General features: G+C 60.6%; 1 protein-coding gene across 3 annotated transcripts; it reads right to left on the bottom strand.

Moving 5' to 3' along the window:
• Positions 1 to 3,848: 3,848 nt before the first annotated feature.
• On the bottom strand, positions 3,849 to 16,779 carry ERAL1 (Era like 12S mitochondrial rRNA chaperone 1). 3 transcript variants are annotated; one of them, XM_075904518.2, is made up of 12 exons: positions 16,623 to 16,776; positions 15,726 to 15,887; positions 14,980 to 15,107; positions 14,817 to 14,894; positions 14,614 to 14,660; positions 14,133 to 14,194; positions 13,593 to 13,705; positions 12,351 to 12,752; positions 11,939 to 12,088; positions 11,670 to 11,750; positions 9,212 to 11,026; positions 3,849 to 4,142 (listed from the first exon to the last, which is right to left on the bottom strand). In XM_075904518.2, exons 1-11 carry the CDS (start codon positions 16,705 to 16,707, stop codon positions 10,904 to 10,906), a joined length of 1,431 nt encoding a protein of 476 aa, XP_075760633.2. In that variant the 5' UTR covers positions 16,708 to 16,776; the 3' UTR covers positions 3,849 to 4,142; positions 9,212 to 10,903. The 3 variants fall into 3 exon arrangements, with proteins under 3 accessions (XP_075760633.2, XP_075760635.2, XP_075760634.2); XM_075904520.2 differs by lacking the exon at positions 9,212 to 11,026 and having other exon boundaries at positions 16,623 to 16,779; XM_075904519.2 differs by lacking the exon at positions 3,849 to 4,142 and having other exon boundaries at positions 10,458 to 11,023.
• Between the last annotated feature and the right edge of the window lie 1,391 nt (positions 16,780 to 18,170).

Here is an 18,170-nt window from a genome sequence, read left to right as displayed (position 1 = left end):
AACCAAAATTTGATACTGGGCTCACTATGATAGCAAAGCGCATCACGTCACCTACTTCCTCGTGCTCTCACATGGTTCCAAAATTAGAAACAATCAGAATCCTTCTGGAAACAATATACAGCATCTTAGCTGGGCCACCTGGACTAAATACATCAGCAGCGTGTCACTTGGCAGATCATTTTTTGACTTACTGATTTTAAAAAACTAAAAATAAGCTTTACTGTCATGTTAAACCTTTTTCTTTGCAACGCTATTGCTTTCCCACTGTGACAAAACAAGAGTTGCAAACAGAATTTAAATGTTTACTTAGACAGCAGCCTTAACAACACTGAAGATGGGTTTCACTCACTGAAGACAATCTAGCTTATACAATCCTATTTATAAGAATGAGAACATAAAATCCTACCTGAAACTATGTCCAAGATTAGAATTTTAAAAGTTACATTTATAGTAAAAACAATTTTGTAATACATTGTCCAAGAGTATATCCATCCACTCCTCTATTTAGGTGTTTTGATTAGTTTAGTTCTTCATATAATGTACATGGATGCACTTAAACTTCATTAGTCTATATGCAAAAAACACAGCACGGTTCTTAAAGTTTTACAGAAGCTTTTAGATCTTAACTTGGGTCAACCACAGGAACACCAGGCTAATTTAGAATATTGCGTTTAAACATTTCTCCTGCCCACTCCTCAAAAACCGACAAAGCTATCCAAGAAGACTTACTCTGTGTCAAAAGCCGACTAACTACAGTGATCAAATTGTGCCCTTCAAGAATCAGTTCACAAATCAGAATTTCTGTATTTTTTTCACAGGTTCTGGAGAGGCTAATTTCCAGATGCAAAACCCATGAACATTCTGAATATTATGAGCACAGTAATTCATAATCCCTGTGCACAAGAGAAGCGTGTTCGTGACAAGGTTATCTGAACTACACACAGAACAGGAGAATACGAAATAATCAACAGATAGAACTAGGGATGTAAAATCCTGGTTAACCAGCTAACCAGTTAAACATTACCGTGACCTCATGTTTAACCAATTAACTGACTAAAATGGGATCTTGGCTGGGGACTGCTCCAGTCCAGCTGGACTACCCCCCAACCCCATACTAGGACTGGCTGCTGGCTCCCAGTTCCACATTGGAGCTGGGACTGCTGCTGGCTCCCAGCTCCCCCCCCCCCATGCTCCCCATGGACAGAATCTGCTCTGGTCCAGAGCTGCTTCAGCCCCCCCTCCGGTTACCGGTTAACCAGGACTGGTAAGCATTACCCATTTAGGCTGATGCTTACTGGTTACGTTGTTACCCTTTTACATCCTTCGTAGCACAGAAATGGCAGCGATAAGTATTAGATCCCATGCACCACAGTAGCTTTTAGAAGATGTAGGTTTCAAAGAGCCCTGTGAGTAACACCAAACTTAACAAAGCCTTTGAAACAGGCGAGTAGCATGAAGACTCAGCAGTCAAAGGCACTGAGCCGAACGACACATACATTTGGATAGGACAGATTAAAGCAGGGCTACTCCACACGTGGCCCCTTTGTTTGTGGCCCACGGTGCAGTTTGGGTTTACTCAGGGCTCAACACACGGCCCGCAGGTGGGAGCCAAAACAAAAAAGTCGTCAATAGAACGGCCTTCTGTTGCGATGCGTTTTAGCAGTTACATTCCTAGACTGTCATTGCTCATTCCAAGTGCTGTTGTAAGGGGGGAAATGGGGGAATGTTGCATTTTATTAATATCAGCAGAAAGGACTGAAACGGGGCCTGCGTGTGGTGTAGTCTTGCCTTAATCTTTGTATTCATGCCCGTTAGCGTGAAAGAAGCTATTTGCATATATATTTGCGTGTACATGCGACCACACTTAAGTTGCAGCCCTCGCCATGTGCTGAGAGTGTCACCGTGGCCCCCGGGGCTTTCAAAGTGGAGTAGATCTGGATTAACGTGTCACCAGTCAAGGGTAACTGTTAAAAATAATCTCGCTAGCGTAGGTCAGTATCTGAAACAGCAACAGGACAGTTCGGGGAGAGGTTGTCTTTCTTATGAAGAATGTTACCTACACTCTTCTCAAGCCACAACATGCAATTAAAATATTCTATTATACTGTACATGCTACACTAGGCCAGGCAGGTCGATGTAAGGTACACAACTCCAGCCACGCAAAATGCATAGCTAGAGTCAGCTTACCTTAAACCGAACTGTGGCGGCGCCACACGGTGGGAGGCCAACAGGAGCCAACTCAGGTTCCCTTACTCCTTGCAGAACAAGAAGTACAGGGTGCCAGCAGGGGCTGCCCTCAGTGTTTGATTTAGCGGGTCTACATGAGACCCGCTAAATCAAACACTAGAAAATTGACCTCCGGAGAGTCCATCTTCTCCCTGACATGCCTATCGCTTACTAGGCTTAGAAACTCACTGGAAAAGTTACAAATACCACAAAAGCATCCATGCCAATCTAGACGCTCTTTTGCGGAAATACTTTTAACGGAAAAACTTTTCCATTAAAAGTATTTCCGCAAAATCCTGCCAGTCTAGACGCAGCCCAGGAGTAATGCCACAAAAGTCAACATTTATCAACTCGGGTACCACTCAGTGTGACATATAGACAGACCATCATGTGGCCACCTGCAAGTAGTCAATGATAACAGATCCTACCACTGTCCATGAAAAAACATGCACTTTATAGTGGGGAGGGATAGCTCAGTGGTGTGAGCACTGGCCTGCTAAACCCAGGGTTGTGAGGTCAATCCTTGAAGGGGCCAGTTAGGGATCTAAGGCAAGTCTGCCAGGGATGGTACTTGGCCCTGCTGTGAGGGCAGGGGACTGGACTCAATGATCTTTTGAGGTCCCTTCCAGCTCTAGGACATAAGTGTATAACTCTCTATATTATATGATTCATCTAGCAGCTCCAACCACTGGATCACTAAGCAGACAAGATTTGGGATATGTATTTAGGGGCACATTTAGAAGTTCCACAAAGCCAAGCATGGGAACAGGATAGTCCTTGGAGTAACTGAGTCAGGCAGGAAAATCCCCCAGAAGTCCATTTTACATCCTACATTTTGTCTTTGGAAAAGTTTATGGGCTGGATTATCCAGGAGGTCAGACTAAATTCCCACAAGAGCCTGCCTCGCTTTGGAATCTATGAATCTGCCAAAGTGGTTACATCTCTCGCTAGTCCAGTCGGTCCCACCACTAAGGGAGACAGAGCAATTTACGGGGCATGCTTTTGCCGTGGTGGTGTGGGTTAGTTGGGGGGGAGGGGCGCAGCTGTCATTGGCTCTCGCGCCCTCACGTGCTGGCCAAAACCGAGCAGAACGCAAGAACAAAGAGGAGGGTGATGAGAACCAAAAATGCAGAGAGGAAAATAATCAGTAAAGAGGAGCATATTGCGCACCCTGGGCAGTCAGAAATAGGAGTAGAGAAAAGCGGAGTGCTAAGGCATCTGCACATTCCACAGCAAGGGGCCTTTCTGGAAAACGCAGACACTTCACGGTTTGCAAGAACTTCATTTCTCCTCTCTGAGCCGTTCCTCAGCAACAGTCCCCAGTGCAAATGCAGATACATGGGTATCTCCCAGAAAAGAACTTGAAACATCAATAGACAGACAGTGCTGCTTGCCTTACAGTGACAGAAAACCCACGCAGCTAGAAACATTCGTAAGTCGCATTTACCAACCTCGGTTTCCCACTGTTACTAGCAGACTCTAATTTGGCAACTGCTCTGCAGAGGAAGCGCTGGGGATCTGTTTGGACTATGGAGGGAAGGGGGAATGCACGCTGCCACCTCATGCAAGATGCTGTTTGTTTTGCCAGCCTGATGCTGCTCACTGAGAAATTTCACATGATGTCACGTCAGACACAAGGTCGTTATTTAATGTCAACATTAAAGCAGTGCAGGTATTCAGGCGGCATGCAGAGCCTTTGATCTCAGCATCAAATAGAATTGTTTACGCTTCAAAATCTACATCCACAGAAAACAATTTGCATGAAGAGGAGACCTGAGGAACCGCCAGCCTCTTCCAATAATCTCGCCCGTGTTGTTCCTGACATTTGTCTTGTTTTGCTCATTTCTTGTTTCGTGCCTTCTGCTCGTCTCCTTGGACTCGCTCCAGACGGACGTCAGGACAATTCAGTGCGGTCCCTGCAGAGAGTTTCGATGTTTCATACCATAAATTGGAAGTCCAGCTGTGTAAGGCCGGGGTCTCAAACCCACGGCCCGCAGGACCTCTACAGCCGAGCACTTCCACAAAACGGCTCGTGCGCGGCTGTCAGCACACGGGTCCCTGTGGCCCTTGCGTGGCCCTGCCTTCCCCCACGCCCTGCTCCAGCTCTGCCCCCTCCCACCCCTGCTTCGCCCTCTCCCCAAAGCCACAGCGGAACTGGAAGCTGCTCTGGCCCTGCCGTGCTGCCATTGGTGGCGGCGGGGACCCCGTGGCAGCAGCGGGCGGGGCTGGGAGAACCTGCAGAGACACGGGAGGATAGCTCGTTAGCCTCTTCCTCTTGGGCTAGAGCAGGGCGGGCGATCAGCTTTGCCAGTTTTACATTTTTGACGTAGCACCAGGCCACCCTGGAAGGGGCGGGGCCTACACGGGAATGGGCGGGCTACCCACCTCCAGACCAGGATTGGTCTCGGGGTGAGGGAGCCCCTTTGCCCCCCCATTCCCACTAGGCCCCCATGCCCTGGAAGAGGCTTGGCACGCTCCCCCACCCTCAGGCCAATCAGGGCCTGGGGAGCGCACGAAGCCCCCTCCCGCCTTGCCAGGAGCACGTGGCACTTGGAAGTACCGCAGGCTCCTTGCAGGGCCAGGGCCGCCAGGCCCCGATTGGCCCGGGGGCGCGACGCCTCCTCCGCTCTCACAGGCTCTTCGAAGTGCCGTGTACTCCTGGCAGGGCGGGAGGAGGCTACGTGTGCCCCTGCCCACAGGCCAAGCAAGGCAGGGGGGGCAGAGCGCAGAAGGCTTCGGGTGCGTCCCCCACCCCGGGCCTAACTGGCCTGGGGGCGGGGGAGCAGCAGGGTCTCCACGGGCCGGATCCACCAGCAGAGGCCCGTTTGCCCGGGCTGGAGCGATGCCGCGTCTGTCGTGAGGACCCTGGCGCGGAGCCTCGCTCAGTGGCTCGAGGGGGGGGTCACTGCAAGACAAAAGTCAGTCAAGAGGAGCATGTTGTCAGTTGAGCACTTGCTGCGAAAGTCAGCGCCCCCCCCCGCTGGCCGGCGCGTCCTCCCTTGCCCGCGGCTCTTGCGGCCGGAGAGTTAGCGCCCCTCGGAGAGAAGCCGGATCCCTCCCCTCCCCCACACGCAGTTCTCAACAGCCCCTCCGACGCGGCGAGGAAACCCAGTCCACGGAAAGAACTTCCTGGGCTGGGGATGGACGCGAGCAGGCGGACCGAGGGCTGGACGACGCCCCCACCGCTGCCTTGCAGGAGAGGCAGCTGGGGGGGGGGGAGACCCTGCTTAACAGCTGGGTCCCCCCGGCACCGTCTCAGTGGTGCGCCTGCCACCCCACCCCCTTTATGAGGCAGCAGGGGGATGGGGGAGGCTGCTCCTGCAAAGCAGCCTGTGCTCACATGGGGGGCTGAGGCTTTCGCCAGGGGCAGAGGCTGCTCCAGCAGCAGCCCCCGTCCGTGGGGTCCCAGCAGGGAGCTGTCCCCTCCCCCCAGACAGGGACTGCTGCTGCCACGCAGCCCCTGTTCACAGTGGCCCCAGCTGGCTGCAGGCGGGGGCTGCTCCTGCCGCAGCCTCTGTCCGTGGCAGGCCCTGGCTGCTGGCCCCGGGGTGAGCTGGGAACGAGCAGTCCCAACTGGTGCAGGTCTGGGACGCTGAGCCTCTGCACTTCACTACATCTGACAGCGCCCTGCAGCTCTTGCATTTAAAATGCAGAAGCCCCAGCGGCCCAGAGCCGGCACGAGCCGGGATCAGTCCCAGCTCCCGCCGGGTGGCTCGGAGGAGGGGCCCCTTATCGCCTCAGCGGGTAGCCGACACAATTCACATCGACAGAATCACACGTTAACACCCTTCGTGAAAGGTGGGGATGTGAAAGTCAGCTCCCAGGGAGCCCCCGTATCGGAGGCAGCAACCGGGGGCGAGGCAGGCGGGGAGCCGGCTGGGGAGCCCCCCAGTGTAACCACTGATTTTTCAGCCGTCGCACATTTACTGGCTGCATGGGGGTGAAGCTGAGCTCGGCCCTGGGCTTCCTGGGCGCATGCGGCTTTGGCAGCACCACTCGGCCTCAGCGCAGCATGGTACAGCCCTGCCAGCCACACAGGTCGTACGGGACCAGGGCCTGCTTCCATCCTGGCGACAGCCGGCAGCCCCCCCGCGTCACACTCGCCTCGTCCCAGGCCAGAGAAGGCGGCAGGATGCCAGCCCAGCGGGGAAGCCCTGGGCCGATAGGAGCGGATGCCTGATAGACGGGGGCTATGTCAGGCCCTTGGTGATGGCACGAGGTGGCCAAGCGCGAGGGAGAGCAGGGGAGCAGCAAGGCGCGGCCTGAGGGGGGTGCGTGGGCCGTGAATTAACAGCTTCTCTGCCGTAGGGCCGCTACACAGCCGAGCTCCTTCGCTTGTGGCATGCCAGTGACTTCTCCTTGCAGGGTGTGGAAGCACCGCCCAGAGGCCTGATCCTGCCCAGCCCCTCCGCAAAACCCCGGCCCTCCTTCCCCCAGATTATAAACCCGTCCCCTCTGCACGTGCAGCCGTGCACACGCTGCCGCGCACTGCTGCAGAGCAGCCATTGGCATGGGGGGGACCAGAAGGGAAAGCAGCCCCCCCGTGCAGCGCCAGGGGACTGTGCATCCTGCAACGGCGGCAGGGCCTTGCTCCTCCGGTCCAGCCTGGCTGTGTGAAAAACCCTCCTGCGCGCCGCCGCTACGCTGATTCTTAGGGGCAGTGCAGACAGCTCCTGGCGCAAGAGCCTCTTCCGCAAAAATGGCAGCTCATTCGATATGCAAATGAGGCTCAGCGATATTCCATGTTTAGCTTCATTTGCATATTTCTAGCCCAAGAACCCGCCCGTGTAGACATAGCTATACTGTTTACAAAACAGCTGTCCCGGCCTGGCTCCCATTGGCTGGGAATGGCGAGCCGTAGCCAATGGGAGCGGAGGCCACGTAGCGGTCTCGCCCGCCTCTGGTTTAAAGCCCGCGTCCGAACCTCTCCCTCGGCCGCGCTGGGCGGCGGGTTAAAGCTTCGGACCACACACGGGCGGGGAACGAGGCTGGGCCGCAAAACAAGGCGAGGGACAGCCAGCCTCAGGTCCACCCAGGGCCTGGGAGCCGCCGCCCTGGGGACAGCGAAGGAACGGCCACGCCACGTGCCAGCAGGGCCTGGAGCAGGTGCAGCCGATGGGGGACGAGGGCAGCCCACCCCCCGGGAGGAGGCGGCCTGGCCGGAGCAGGCGGATTCAGGCTGCTGCCACAGCCGCTACTAGGTGCCAGGGACTCCAGTCCGCATGGCAAGTTCAGTCCGGGCCACGCTCCGGCGCAGAAGGGGCCCGAGGGAGCTGCAGCCTGCGGCGTCCTGCCGAGGTGGCTGTTTCACCGGCCCCCGGCAGCAAGGGGAGGCCTGTCGCTCTCCAGGGCTCAGCTGCACGTACTGCGCTTCACGGGGGCCCCTTGTCCCCGGAGCAGGGCCAGGCCGGACTCTGCTCTGTCCAGCTGCTTTGGGCTACTCATGTCCCCTAAGTAACCCCCCCCACTGGCTGCAAAGTTCCCTGCGTGGAGGGAGGGGGTGTGCACTGCCCAGGCCTCGTGGCTGGTCGTACGTGCAGTTAGTGGGGTGCGCCCGCCTGGGAAGGCTCTGTCCCGACTGGGAAGCCAGGGCTCCCGGCCAAGGAAGCGTCCACACACTCGTCCTGGGAGAGGGCGGTATGGCCAGCACAGCGCTCAACCCGGACACCCCGCTGTCTGGGGCTGTCCTGGGCCATGGTTTACTGCCCCCTGGTACCACCATCCGGATTCCTCCTGGGCTGCAACTGTGGAGTCAGCAAAGCAAGCTCCAGCCCAGAGTTAGCTGCATCTTTGCAAGTGGAGGTTTGGCCGTGTCCGGTTGCAGGAGGGGAGGAGCTGGCAGGCTGACCCAAGGGCGTCCAGCCCCAGGGAAGCAGGAATGACCCGCCCCTAGAGCCCTCTGGGCCCAGGGCTCTGTGTCCAGCTGCTGCCACCCCCAGCACTTGGGGCACTCACCTGGTAGAAAGTCCCCACTTTGCAGACCCTGGGGGAACAAGCCTGAGCCTGCGGCACGGCCACACGACCCTTCAGCTTCTTCTGCAGAGCACGAGCACAGCCCGTAGGAGGCAGGCACCCTCCTGAGCCCGGCGGCACCCACGCCAGGAGTTACCCCTGTCACCTAACTGCCCCCGCGGCCTGATCTCCATGCTCCCAGCCTCCCCGGGCCCCCGACGGCACGGCCGCCCGACCCCACCCCGCTCCCAGCCTCCCCGGGCCCCCGACGGCCCGGCCGCCCGACCCCACCCCGCTCCCAGCCTCCCCAGGCCCCTGACGGCCCGGCCGCCTGACCCCACCCCGCTCCCAGCCTCCCCGGGCCCCCGACGGCCCGGCCGCCCGACCCCACCCCGCTCCCAGCCTCCCCGGGCCCCCGACGGCACGGCCGCCCGACCCCACCCCGCTCCCAGCCTCCCCGGGCCCCCGACGGCCCGGCCGCCCGACCCCACCCCGCTCCCAGCCTCCCCGGGCCCCCGACGGCCCGGCCGCCCGACCCCACCCCGCTCCCAGCCTCCCCGGGCCCCCGACGGCCCGGCCGCCCGACCCCACCCCGCTCCCAGCCTCCCCGGGCCCCCGACGGCCCGGCCGCCCGACCCCACCCCGCTCCCAGCCTCCCCGGGCTCCCGCCCCCACCCCGCTCCCAGCCTCCCCGGGCCCCCGACGGCCCGCCCCCACCCCGCTCCCAGCCTCCCCGGGCCCCCGACGGCCCGGCCGCCCGACCCCACCCCGCTCCCAGGGCCCCTGACGGCACAGCCGCCCGACCCCACCCTGCTGGCCTCTCCTAGCTGCTCCACTGGCGCTGGCTCAGGACAACACAGAGTCCAACTAGCTCCCTCCGTGCCACGCTGCCTCCCTAAATCAAAGCAAGGGTGTGCTCCCAGACGCACCCCCCTCAGAGCAACGTTAACTGGACCTTTCCTATGGGAAGCGATTGGCTGACGATGCCTAATTAATCTACTTGCCAAGCCTTATTAACGAGCTGGTGCCTCACCTTTCAGCCGGAGGCGGGTCTCTGAGTCAGCCGGCGAGACAGGGGCCTGAGCATTTTCATACTCAAGTGTTCCCACTGTGAGGAAATCCATTTTGCAGGGAGTTTTCCACCTCCACTTCCAGAGACCAGCCGCTTCAGGGATCAAGCACCTAACTTCCGCCTAGCAGAGTCCCTGAAACATGCATCACAGCAGCTTGCAACTAACCTCAGCCTGCCACCGCTCTGCAGAGGAACGGCGCCCACCGCACCCAGCCGGAGAGCCTCAGAGCTCACCTATCCCCTGCCACACCCGCCGGCACCGCAACGCCGTCGCCGCTTCGCTGGAGGCAAGAGCCAGGAGAATGGCCCAATGTTAGCAGCTGTGCTGTGACTGCCAGAGGGGGAGGGGAGCTGCTGTATTGCCAGCGGAATGGGAGTCCGGTATCGAGCGAAGGGACTGAAATCCCGCCGCAGGAGAAGACAAGCCAGGCCACGGATCCGCAGGCGGCTGTGGCTGAGACACTCCCACCGTATCGGCCCGTGGGCTCTGGCAGAGCCACCGACGCCCCCTTTGCTCTGGGGAGGGAGAAACTGGCCCTGGGTTTCCGGGGAGGGCAGGGTTCCCGACAGGAGCCGGGACCTGAAGGCGTCCGCATGTTAATTGCTGGGCTCTGCTCCCGACACTCGGCTCAGTCGCGCGGCACGGGCAGCCCCCCTCCCCCGCAGCCACCAAGCAACGCCTCCGGCCCTCAGGCAAGCGGGAGGAAACGAGGCACCACACATGCTTGCGGAGGAGGCGAGGGGGACGGGAAAACGCTGCACCGCTGTGGAGGGGCTCTAGCTGGGAGCCACGGCTGTTAGTCCCTCAACCCTCCGGTATCCCGGCTACCCCGAACAGGCTAAGCCCCCTGCCCAGCCCCCCAGCAACACCTGGCTCCTCGAGGCCCATTTCCATGCGCTCCCAGCCAGTCACCTTGCACGAGGGACAGCAGGACGTGCTGCGGTCCCAGGGGAGAGCCGCAGGCGTGCGGGGCTGGGACGGTGCAGCCTTTGCGGCTGGAGCACCCACTGAAGACATGCCACTGGGAACCCCCCGTGCCAGCAGGCCTTGGCACGCTGAAGGGCTGTTGCCAGGCCAAAGGACCCCAAAGCAGCCTTCACACAGCCCCCTCCCCGCGTCCTGGACGGAGCAGGGCTCAGGCCGCGCCTGCATTCGGGCACACGCGCAGACGCAACCCGCCTGAGCCCTTCACAAACGACCCTGGCCTTTGAGATTCAAAATTTACTCCTCCCTGCTATCGCCACTTCAGTCCGCCCGCTGCAGAATCGGCCCTTCCCGCCCGGCGCCAGCCAGTGCCGCTTGCTTTGCTGGGGCAAGTCGCCCAAAGGCAGCGAACGCCGAGAGGCAGGAGAGGGAGCAAAGCCAGACAGCCCCGGAAACGCAGCTCTGGGCCTGTGCCGCGGCTGGCTCCCCATCGCCCACGTCGTGTCTCGCTGGATAGTCCGTGGGAGTGGAGATTTCACCCCGGCCCAGCCGTAGCCTCACTGCACTTCAGACCCCCACGTGCGTATTCTCCTTGGGCTCGCTCAGCGCCCCTCCCTGCGCCGGGGGAGACTCCTGGCCCCACCCAAACGGGGCGGCTCCATGTTCTTCAGCGTGTCCATCGCCTCGCTCGCGCTCAGACGGGAGCCGGCAACGTCTGCGCGAGCTGCTCACTTCTTCAGCTTCACGCAGAGCTTCAAGTGGATGTCGCACAGGAAGACGTTCATCAGCTCCTCTCCAGCCTCCCGAGCAACCCTGCTGACCAGCTGACCTCCCACGCCGATCAGCATCTTCTGCACCGCAACCAGAGAGAGTGAGCCCCGGCGCCGCCCGCCCGGCACGGCCACCTCACTGCAGGTGGGGGCCCCGAGCGCAGCGCGGCAGAGGAGGTTTCATTTCAGTGTCTCAGCCTCTCAGGCGTGAGATTCGCAGGACCAGTGCCCGTCACTGAGCATCCCTGGAACCCGCCCGTGGGAGTGGGGGGGGTCTCAGCACGACAGCAACTGCAAAGCCGGCTGCCTGGCACGTGAGGCCTGGAGCCTCTACCCCAGCGGGGAGCGCACGGGCTGTGCCGAGGGGAGGGACGCAGGCCCTGCCGGCGCACTCGGCCCCCCTGCTCCGCGCGGAAGGAAAGGAAAGTGCAGAGCAGGCCCAGTCTCTGACCAGCACCACGCGAGCTCTGGCCTCACCCTCGGTCTCGACTTGCTACAGGCATTTCACGCACGTTGCCCCAGGCCCACGGGCCTCGCGTCTGCCCTGCAAGCAGGGCGCAGAGACCTGGCTAAAACCGGGCGTCTAGTCGGCTCCGGGCAAACGTGACTGAACGCCGGGGGGGCACAAAGGGGCCTGCTCCCGCCCTCGGTCTGCAGACCCTCCTTCCTTGGGCCTCCCCCAATCAGCAGGGAACGAACCGAGAGCCCCCCTCCCAACACTCACCACGTGGGTCTCCTTTGGGACCAGCAGGTTCTGCAGGATGGTGAGCTCCCCACTCGGCCCTTCCTCCCACAGCTCCGTCTCCTGCAGCGTTGGGGCACAAACCCACACTCAGCAAAGAGCCAAGTCCCCTCCCTGGCCAAGCACACATGCCAGGCAGGCTTTGGGTGCGCCTGCTCCCCAGGGCCGCCCTCAAGGCGCCCCCACGCGCTAGAGATCCTGCACCCAGGAAGGGGATCTCACCACCAACACCGACGAAGGGCCACCCCTACCTGGAGCACCATGTAGGGCACTTCCTGCGGCAGATACTCCAGTAGCTTCCCCCTGATGATGTTCTCACAGATCTCCTGGGGGGACTGGCTTGTCAAAACCTTGCTGTGGTACTCCCATCGGCCGGGCTTGGCTTGCATCAGGAGGTACCTCTGCCAACACAGAGCAGTTAGAGGGGACCCAGTCACCAGTAGGAGTCCTAGGGGAACACACATCAGAGATGGAGCCCTTGAGAAGTCTGACATGGGGCAGTTGCCTTGGTCAGATGGTCCCATCACCAGCCTCCCAGGGACGCCTCTGTGAGCTGCATGCCAGGGGAAAGGCGACAGATCCAAAAACAGCTGGCGACTTCCCCACAGGATATGAGCGGTTATCTAGGGCGAGGCAGAATGCAATGACTTCAGGGCAATTTACCTTCAGCGTCTCCACTGCCTCGCCATTGAGAGCTGCTAGCATGAAGATCTCCCGGAAGTGGGGCCAGCTTTTCTTGATCTTTCCGTCTCTAGATACCTGGGGGGTCGCTGTTTGCGCCTTCTCTGTGCCTCCCAACACATGGCCCGAGTCTGATGCCAGTTGTGATGCAAAGGCATCTGAGCCAGGGCCCCTCTGGACTTTACTGCCCTCCTGGAGGCAACCCTCATCTTTGGGCGCGTTCTCCGGCGTGCACGCTGGGATGCTTGGAAGGGGATTATTTCTGGCGGGGTCTAAATGCGTCCTAGACAAAGATTTCACGTGCAGCTTCTTTCCATTTACGACTCCCTCGGTGAGCTCGGTTACCAGGTCTAGCAGAAGGGCCTTTTTCTTCAGCAGATCCACCTGAAAAGGAGAGCTGGGTCAGGGGTCTGTCCCAGGTGGGACTGCCCCATGTAAGAATCCCAGACTTGAGGAGAGGGAGGGAGGGAGGAAGCAGGCCTAGGGGTTTGAATGGCATTTAATTGGCTCATCGACCAGTGGATGGAATTTCCGTCGATCGGGGGGAACTGCAGAGCCACAACGGGGTTAGCTCCCAGCCCCGGGCGCTAACCCCGCTGCAGCTCTGCCTATTAAACGTATAAAGAGCACAAGTGCAGTGGGGGGGGGGGGGGGGACCAGGCATGAGCTGGGACAGCTGATTCCAGGTGGCTCAATACATTTATAAAGCACAAGTGCAGTGGGGGGACCGGGCGCGAGCTGGGAAACAGCTGATTCCCGGCTTGTGCCTGGTCCCTGTTACATCTCTGCCTCCCCTGCCCCCCGCGGAGATGATGCTGGGGGGAGGGGGAAGCAGCTTTTAAGCTGGCTTCCCCCAGCACCGGCTCCTGCTCCCCCCCTTGCTGCCTCTCTGATAGAGGGAGCGGCGGCGGAGGGGGGAGGAGGGAAGCGACTAGCTGAGTCACTAGTAGACTATCCAATAAGCATACACTTATCAGATAGTCGACTAGTCGCTTCCACCCCTACTCAGACACGTAAGATCTGCACTATTTGCTGCAGGCACAGTCACTCCAAGTACATTAGAAGACACTGGAAACCTTCAACTAGATTGTTCTCTTCTGTGGCATTTACCAAGAAACAACATTTAACGGAACCCCCCCGGGGGGGCAAAGGAAAGCGGCCCTGCATGGCATGGCCAAACACTAACTCGCTGCATAACAATGAGCACTTGGACCCTTCCTTTACCTTGTTCATGACCAGGATGCTGGGGATCTGGGGGAACCGGGAGAGACACTGCAGCACCTGGGAACTCAGGCAAGTGTGCGCCCAGCGTTCTGACACATCCACCAAAACCAGCACTGCCAAATAGAGAGACATTTAAACCCATCTGGGCGATCGCCTCCTTTACTACCCCCGCGATTACAGCCTCTTTCTTCAAGCCACAGGCCACAGTACGGCATGTAGGCTTGAGTCACGGGGCAGGCCTTCCTAAGGTGATGAAATAATGCACCGTGGCACATCGTCACAGAGCCACACAAACCAACCCTCCACAACCCAGCTCCACCCATTCATCCACGCTGCCTCCTTGGCCCCAAGATACATCGGGGACAGTTCCTGTGTGCGCCGCGCCTCCCCTCCGCTGTACCCCTCGCACACCCAGGAGACGCCAGGGCTGCTTCCGTAAGCATGTGGGCACTCGGATACCACGGCAACGGGGGCCAGACAAAGTACCCACCACAGAGAGCTCAGCGTTTGACTTGAGATAGCGAGAGATTTGGGTCCCACCTAGGTCTGCGTGTTTCATGCTGTCCCAGGGGTCCTGTATCAAGGATCTGTCCAGATTATGCCTGAAAGACAAATACTCATTGCGGAATCGCACCTGCTCTGATCACAAAGTGCCCCCTTTGCCACCTCCGGCAGAGTGGGCGGATTTCCTTTGAGTACCCAGCGAGTACAGCGTCAGCTTTTGATCTACATCCCCTCCCGAGTGCAGCGCCTTGCACGACGGGAGCGCGGAGCCCGGATGCCAGATGCTACTCTAGTGCTGGTAACCATGAGGTGGGGCAGAGGCAAGAACTGTGCGCGGAGACCTTCCCGTTCTATGGACAACAGGCCTCCCCCAGGGATGTGAATGTTTAACCAGTTAACTGGGATTTTAAATCCCTCGCCTCCATCCCAAACAAGCGCCCGTGAGACCCCCTTCATTCTGCGGCGCAAGCTCCCACAATGCATCTCATGCTCTGATCTCCCCCACTAAAGGGGATACCTTTTGGCTTTCGTCGGGCTGGTGAGGCCAGGCGTGTCCAGGATGATCTAGAAGAAGAAAACCAAAGCAATAAGGCTCTTCCAGTAATTACCGATAGGAAGCTAAAACTCGTATCTGGGCAACTGAAGTCGCCTGCAGGGCGTAGGCAAAATGCTCCGCATCGTCAGGGTAACAGTGCCTATCACATATGGAATGTGGCCTACCAGCTGAGTGTCGTCTTCTGTGATGACCCCATAGGCCTTGCAACGCGTGGTGTGCACCTTGCTGGACACTGGGAAAACCTGCAGGAGACAAGTCAGAGGTGGAGCACAGCCAGGAAATGCTGACAGAACCTACCTGCACCCTGGCTCCCAGATGCCGCTTTACCTTTCTGCCCAAGAGCGTATTAGATAGGGTAGATTTCCCAGCATTTGGTGCCCCAATGATGGCAACTCTCAGAACCTTGGGGTTCGCTGGCTCATCTGGCTGGAGCCCCAACAAGTCGTCTTGCTCAGCTGCAGAGAGAAAGGTGTTCAAGTGCTGTAGGAACACGCAATTGCACCAGTCTCTACACATGTAATGGATCTGTCCACCAGAGACATCCCTGCTCCCCCAATGGCTGCCTATCTTTCATTACCTGCTCTTTGAGACATGTTGCTCATTTCCATTCCAAGCAGTGTGTGTGGGCTGCATGCACAGCTGGCAGAAGGTTTTTCCCTTAGCAGTACCCGTTGGCCGGCTGTGGTGGCACTTGATATAACCTTACCCTCATCCAGAACAGCCGCAAGTTCCAAGCAAGAACTGAGCAGGGTGAGGGTCAGCAGTGGACAATATACAGCGCTTCCAGGGGGCTCCCCAGCTGACTAACAGGTACCACTAAGGAAAAAAACTTCCAACAACTGTGCATGTGGCGCGCACACTCCTGCTTGGAATCGACATGAGCAATCACTCGATGAACAACATATTAAGTGGCTAATGAGATTAATCCGGAGCAACGACAAGAATGTGCAGCCTTTAATCCCCATTTCGTTGGGTAACCACCTAACGGACATTTTTCTTTCTGCTATGCTCTCTTTACAGGCTGCTGTTCACACGCCCCTGAGAAAAAAAATCAGGCAGGCAGCTGAGTTTACCTTTCACGTAAGACACTGATGGTGGATGCTGCCCCAGTGCACCTTCTGTCTTTTTCCTGGAAATTCCTAGGATGGAATCCAGGGCAGAGCTGTCTCCATAAAAGCAAGCAGGGGACATGTTGATTCTCTGGGCTCTGTTCTCCAGGAAACATGCAGCCCCGACTGCAAAAATAATACAGCGACACCACCCTAAACCTGCTGCACGCTGGTCCGAAAACACTACCAGGAATCCTACGCTGGACAGCCTCAGAACACCGCCGAGAAAGGAGATTCATTTCACCAACGCAAGTCCCACAACCCCGCTAGCAGCTCACGGGTTTTGCGGGTTGCGTTTGGGTGGAAATGACAAGGGCAGCCCCGCACTAGCCAGGGGATCCCAGGGCCAGGCAGAGCGAAGAACCGCAGAACGGCGGGCAGGGCCAGGTCACCCACTTCCTCCGCAGCCCGGCGCCAACCCCTCCCCCGCCACTGGACCCCCCCGGCCCGCCCCCTCCCCCGCCACTGGCCCCCCCCCGGCCCGGCCCCTCCCCCGCCACTGGCCCCCCCCCCCCCGGCCCGCCCCCGCCCTGGCCCCCCCCCCCCCGGCCCCGCCCCCGCCCGCCCCCCCAACCCCCCCCTCCCCCGCCACTGGCCCCCCCGGCCCGGCCCCTCCCCCGCCACTGGCCCCCCCCCCCCCTCCCCCCGCCCTGCCCCGCCCTGGGCCCCCCCCCCCGCCCCGCCCCCCCTGGGCCCCCCCCCCGCCCCTCCCCCCCCTGGGCCCCCCCCCCGGCCCCTCCCCCCCCCTGGGCCCCCCCCCCCGGCCCCCCCCCCCACCGGCCCCCCCACCTCCCCCCCCCTGGCCCCCCCCCCGCCCCCTCCCCCCGCCACTGGGCCCCCCCCCGGCCCGGCCCCTCCCACCTGCGCGGGCCCGGCCCGAGCTCCCCGCCCAGCGCAGGGCCCGGCCCGCGGCAGCCACGACAGCCCTGGGCGCCGCCATCTTCATCCGCCGCGGGGCATTGTGGGAGCGAGCGGCCACGGGCCCGTCCCATTGGCTGGCGGAACGGCGAAGGGCGGGGCCCGGGCGCAGCCTCTGAGCGGCGCAGGCGGGGCGGGGCGACCCCTGCTGGAGCAGCGCGGTGCCTCCTTGCCCCCCCCCCCAGCTCCCTGCCCCCAAACCCCCAGCTCCCCGCTCCCCCAGGCACTCTGCCCCCCATCTCCCTGGTACCCCCCGGTTCCCTGACCCCCCAGCTCCATGCTTCCCCCAGGCACTCTGCCCCCATCTCCCTGGTACCCCCCGGTTCCCTGCCCCCCAAGTACCCTGACCCCCCAGCTCCATGCTTCCCCCAGGCACTCTGCCCCCCATCTCCCTGGTACCCCCCGGTTCCCTGCCCCCCAAGTACCCTGACCCCCCAGCTCCATGCTTCCCCCAGGCACTCTGCCCCCCATCTCCCTGGTACCCCCCGGTTCCCTGCCCCCCAAGTACCCTGACCCCCCAGCTCCATGCTTCCCCCAGGCACTCTGCCCCCCATCTCCCTGGTACCCCCCGGTTCCCTGCCCCCCAAGTACCCTGACCCCCCAGCTCCATGCTTCCCCCAGGCACTCTGCCCCCCATCTCCCTGGTACCCCCCGGTTCCCTGCCCCCCAAGTACCCTGACCCCCCAGCTCCATGCTTCCCCCAGGCACTCTGCCCCCATCTCCCTGGTACCCCCCGGTTCCCTGCCCCCCAAGTACCCTGACCCCCCAGCTCCATGCTTCCCCCAGGCACTCTGCCCCCCATCTCCCTGGTACCCCCCGGTTCCCTGCCCCCCAAGTACCCTGACCCCCCAGCTCCATGCTTCCCCCAGGCACTCTGCCCCCATCTCCCTGGTACCCCCCGGTTCCCTGCCCCCCAAGTACCCTGTCCCCCCAGCTCCATGCTTCCCCCAGGCACTCTGCCCCCCATCTCCCTGGTACCCCCCGGTTCCCTGCCCCCCAAGTACCCTGACCCCCCAGCTCCATGCTTCCCCCAGGCACTCTGCCCCCATCTCCCTGGTACCCCCCGGTTCCCTGCCCCCCAAGTACCCTGTCCCCCCAGCTCCATGCTTCCCCCAGGCACTCTGCCCCCCATCTCCCTGGTACCCCCCGGTTCCCTGCCCCCCAAGTACCCTGACCCCCCAGCTCCATGCTTCCCCCAGGCACTCTGCCCCCCATCTCCCTGGTACCCCCCGGTTCCCTGCCCCCCAAGTACCCTGACCCCCCAGCTCCATGCTTCCCCCAGGCACTCTGCCCCCCATCTCCCTGGTACCCCCCAGTTCCCTGCCCCCCAAGTACCCTGACCCCCCAGCTCCATGCTTCCCCCAGGCACTCTGCCCCCCATCTCCCTGGTACCCCCCGGTTCCCTGCCCCCCAAGTACCCTGACCCCCCAGCTCCATGCTTCCCCCAGGCACTCTGCCCCCATCTCCCTGGTACCCCCCGGTTCCCTGCCC

The sequence above is a fragment of the Pelodiscus sinensis genome, chromosome 21, assembly GCF_052426305.1.
Source record: "Pelodiscus sinensis isolate ZL-2025 chromosome 21, ASM5242630v1, whole genome shotgun sequence".
In the NCBI taxonomy this organism is placed as follows: Eukaryota; Metazoa; Chordata; order Testudines; family Trionychidae; genus Pelodiscus; species Pelodiscus sinensis.
Note: the sequence above shows the minus strand (reverse complement) of the source record. Positions and strands in the feature narration are given on the sequence as shown.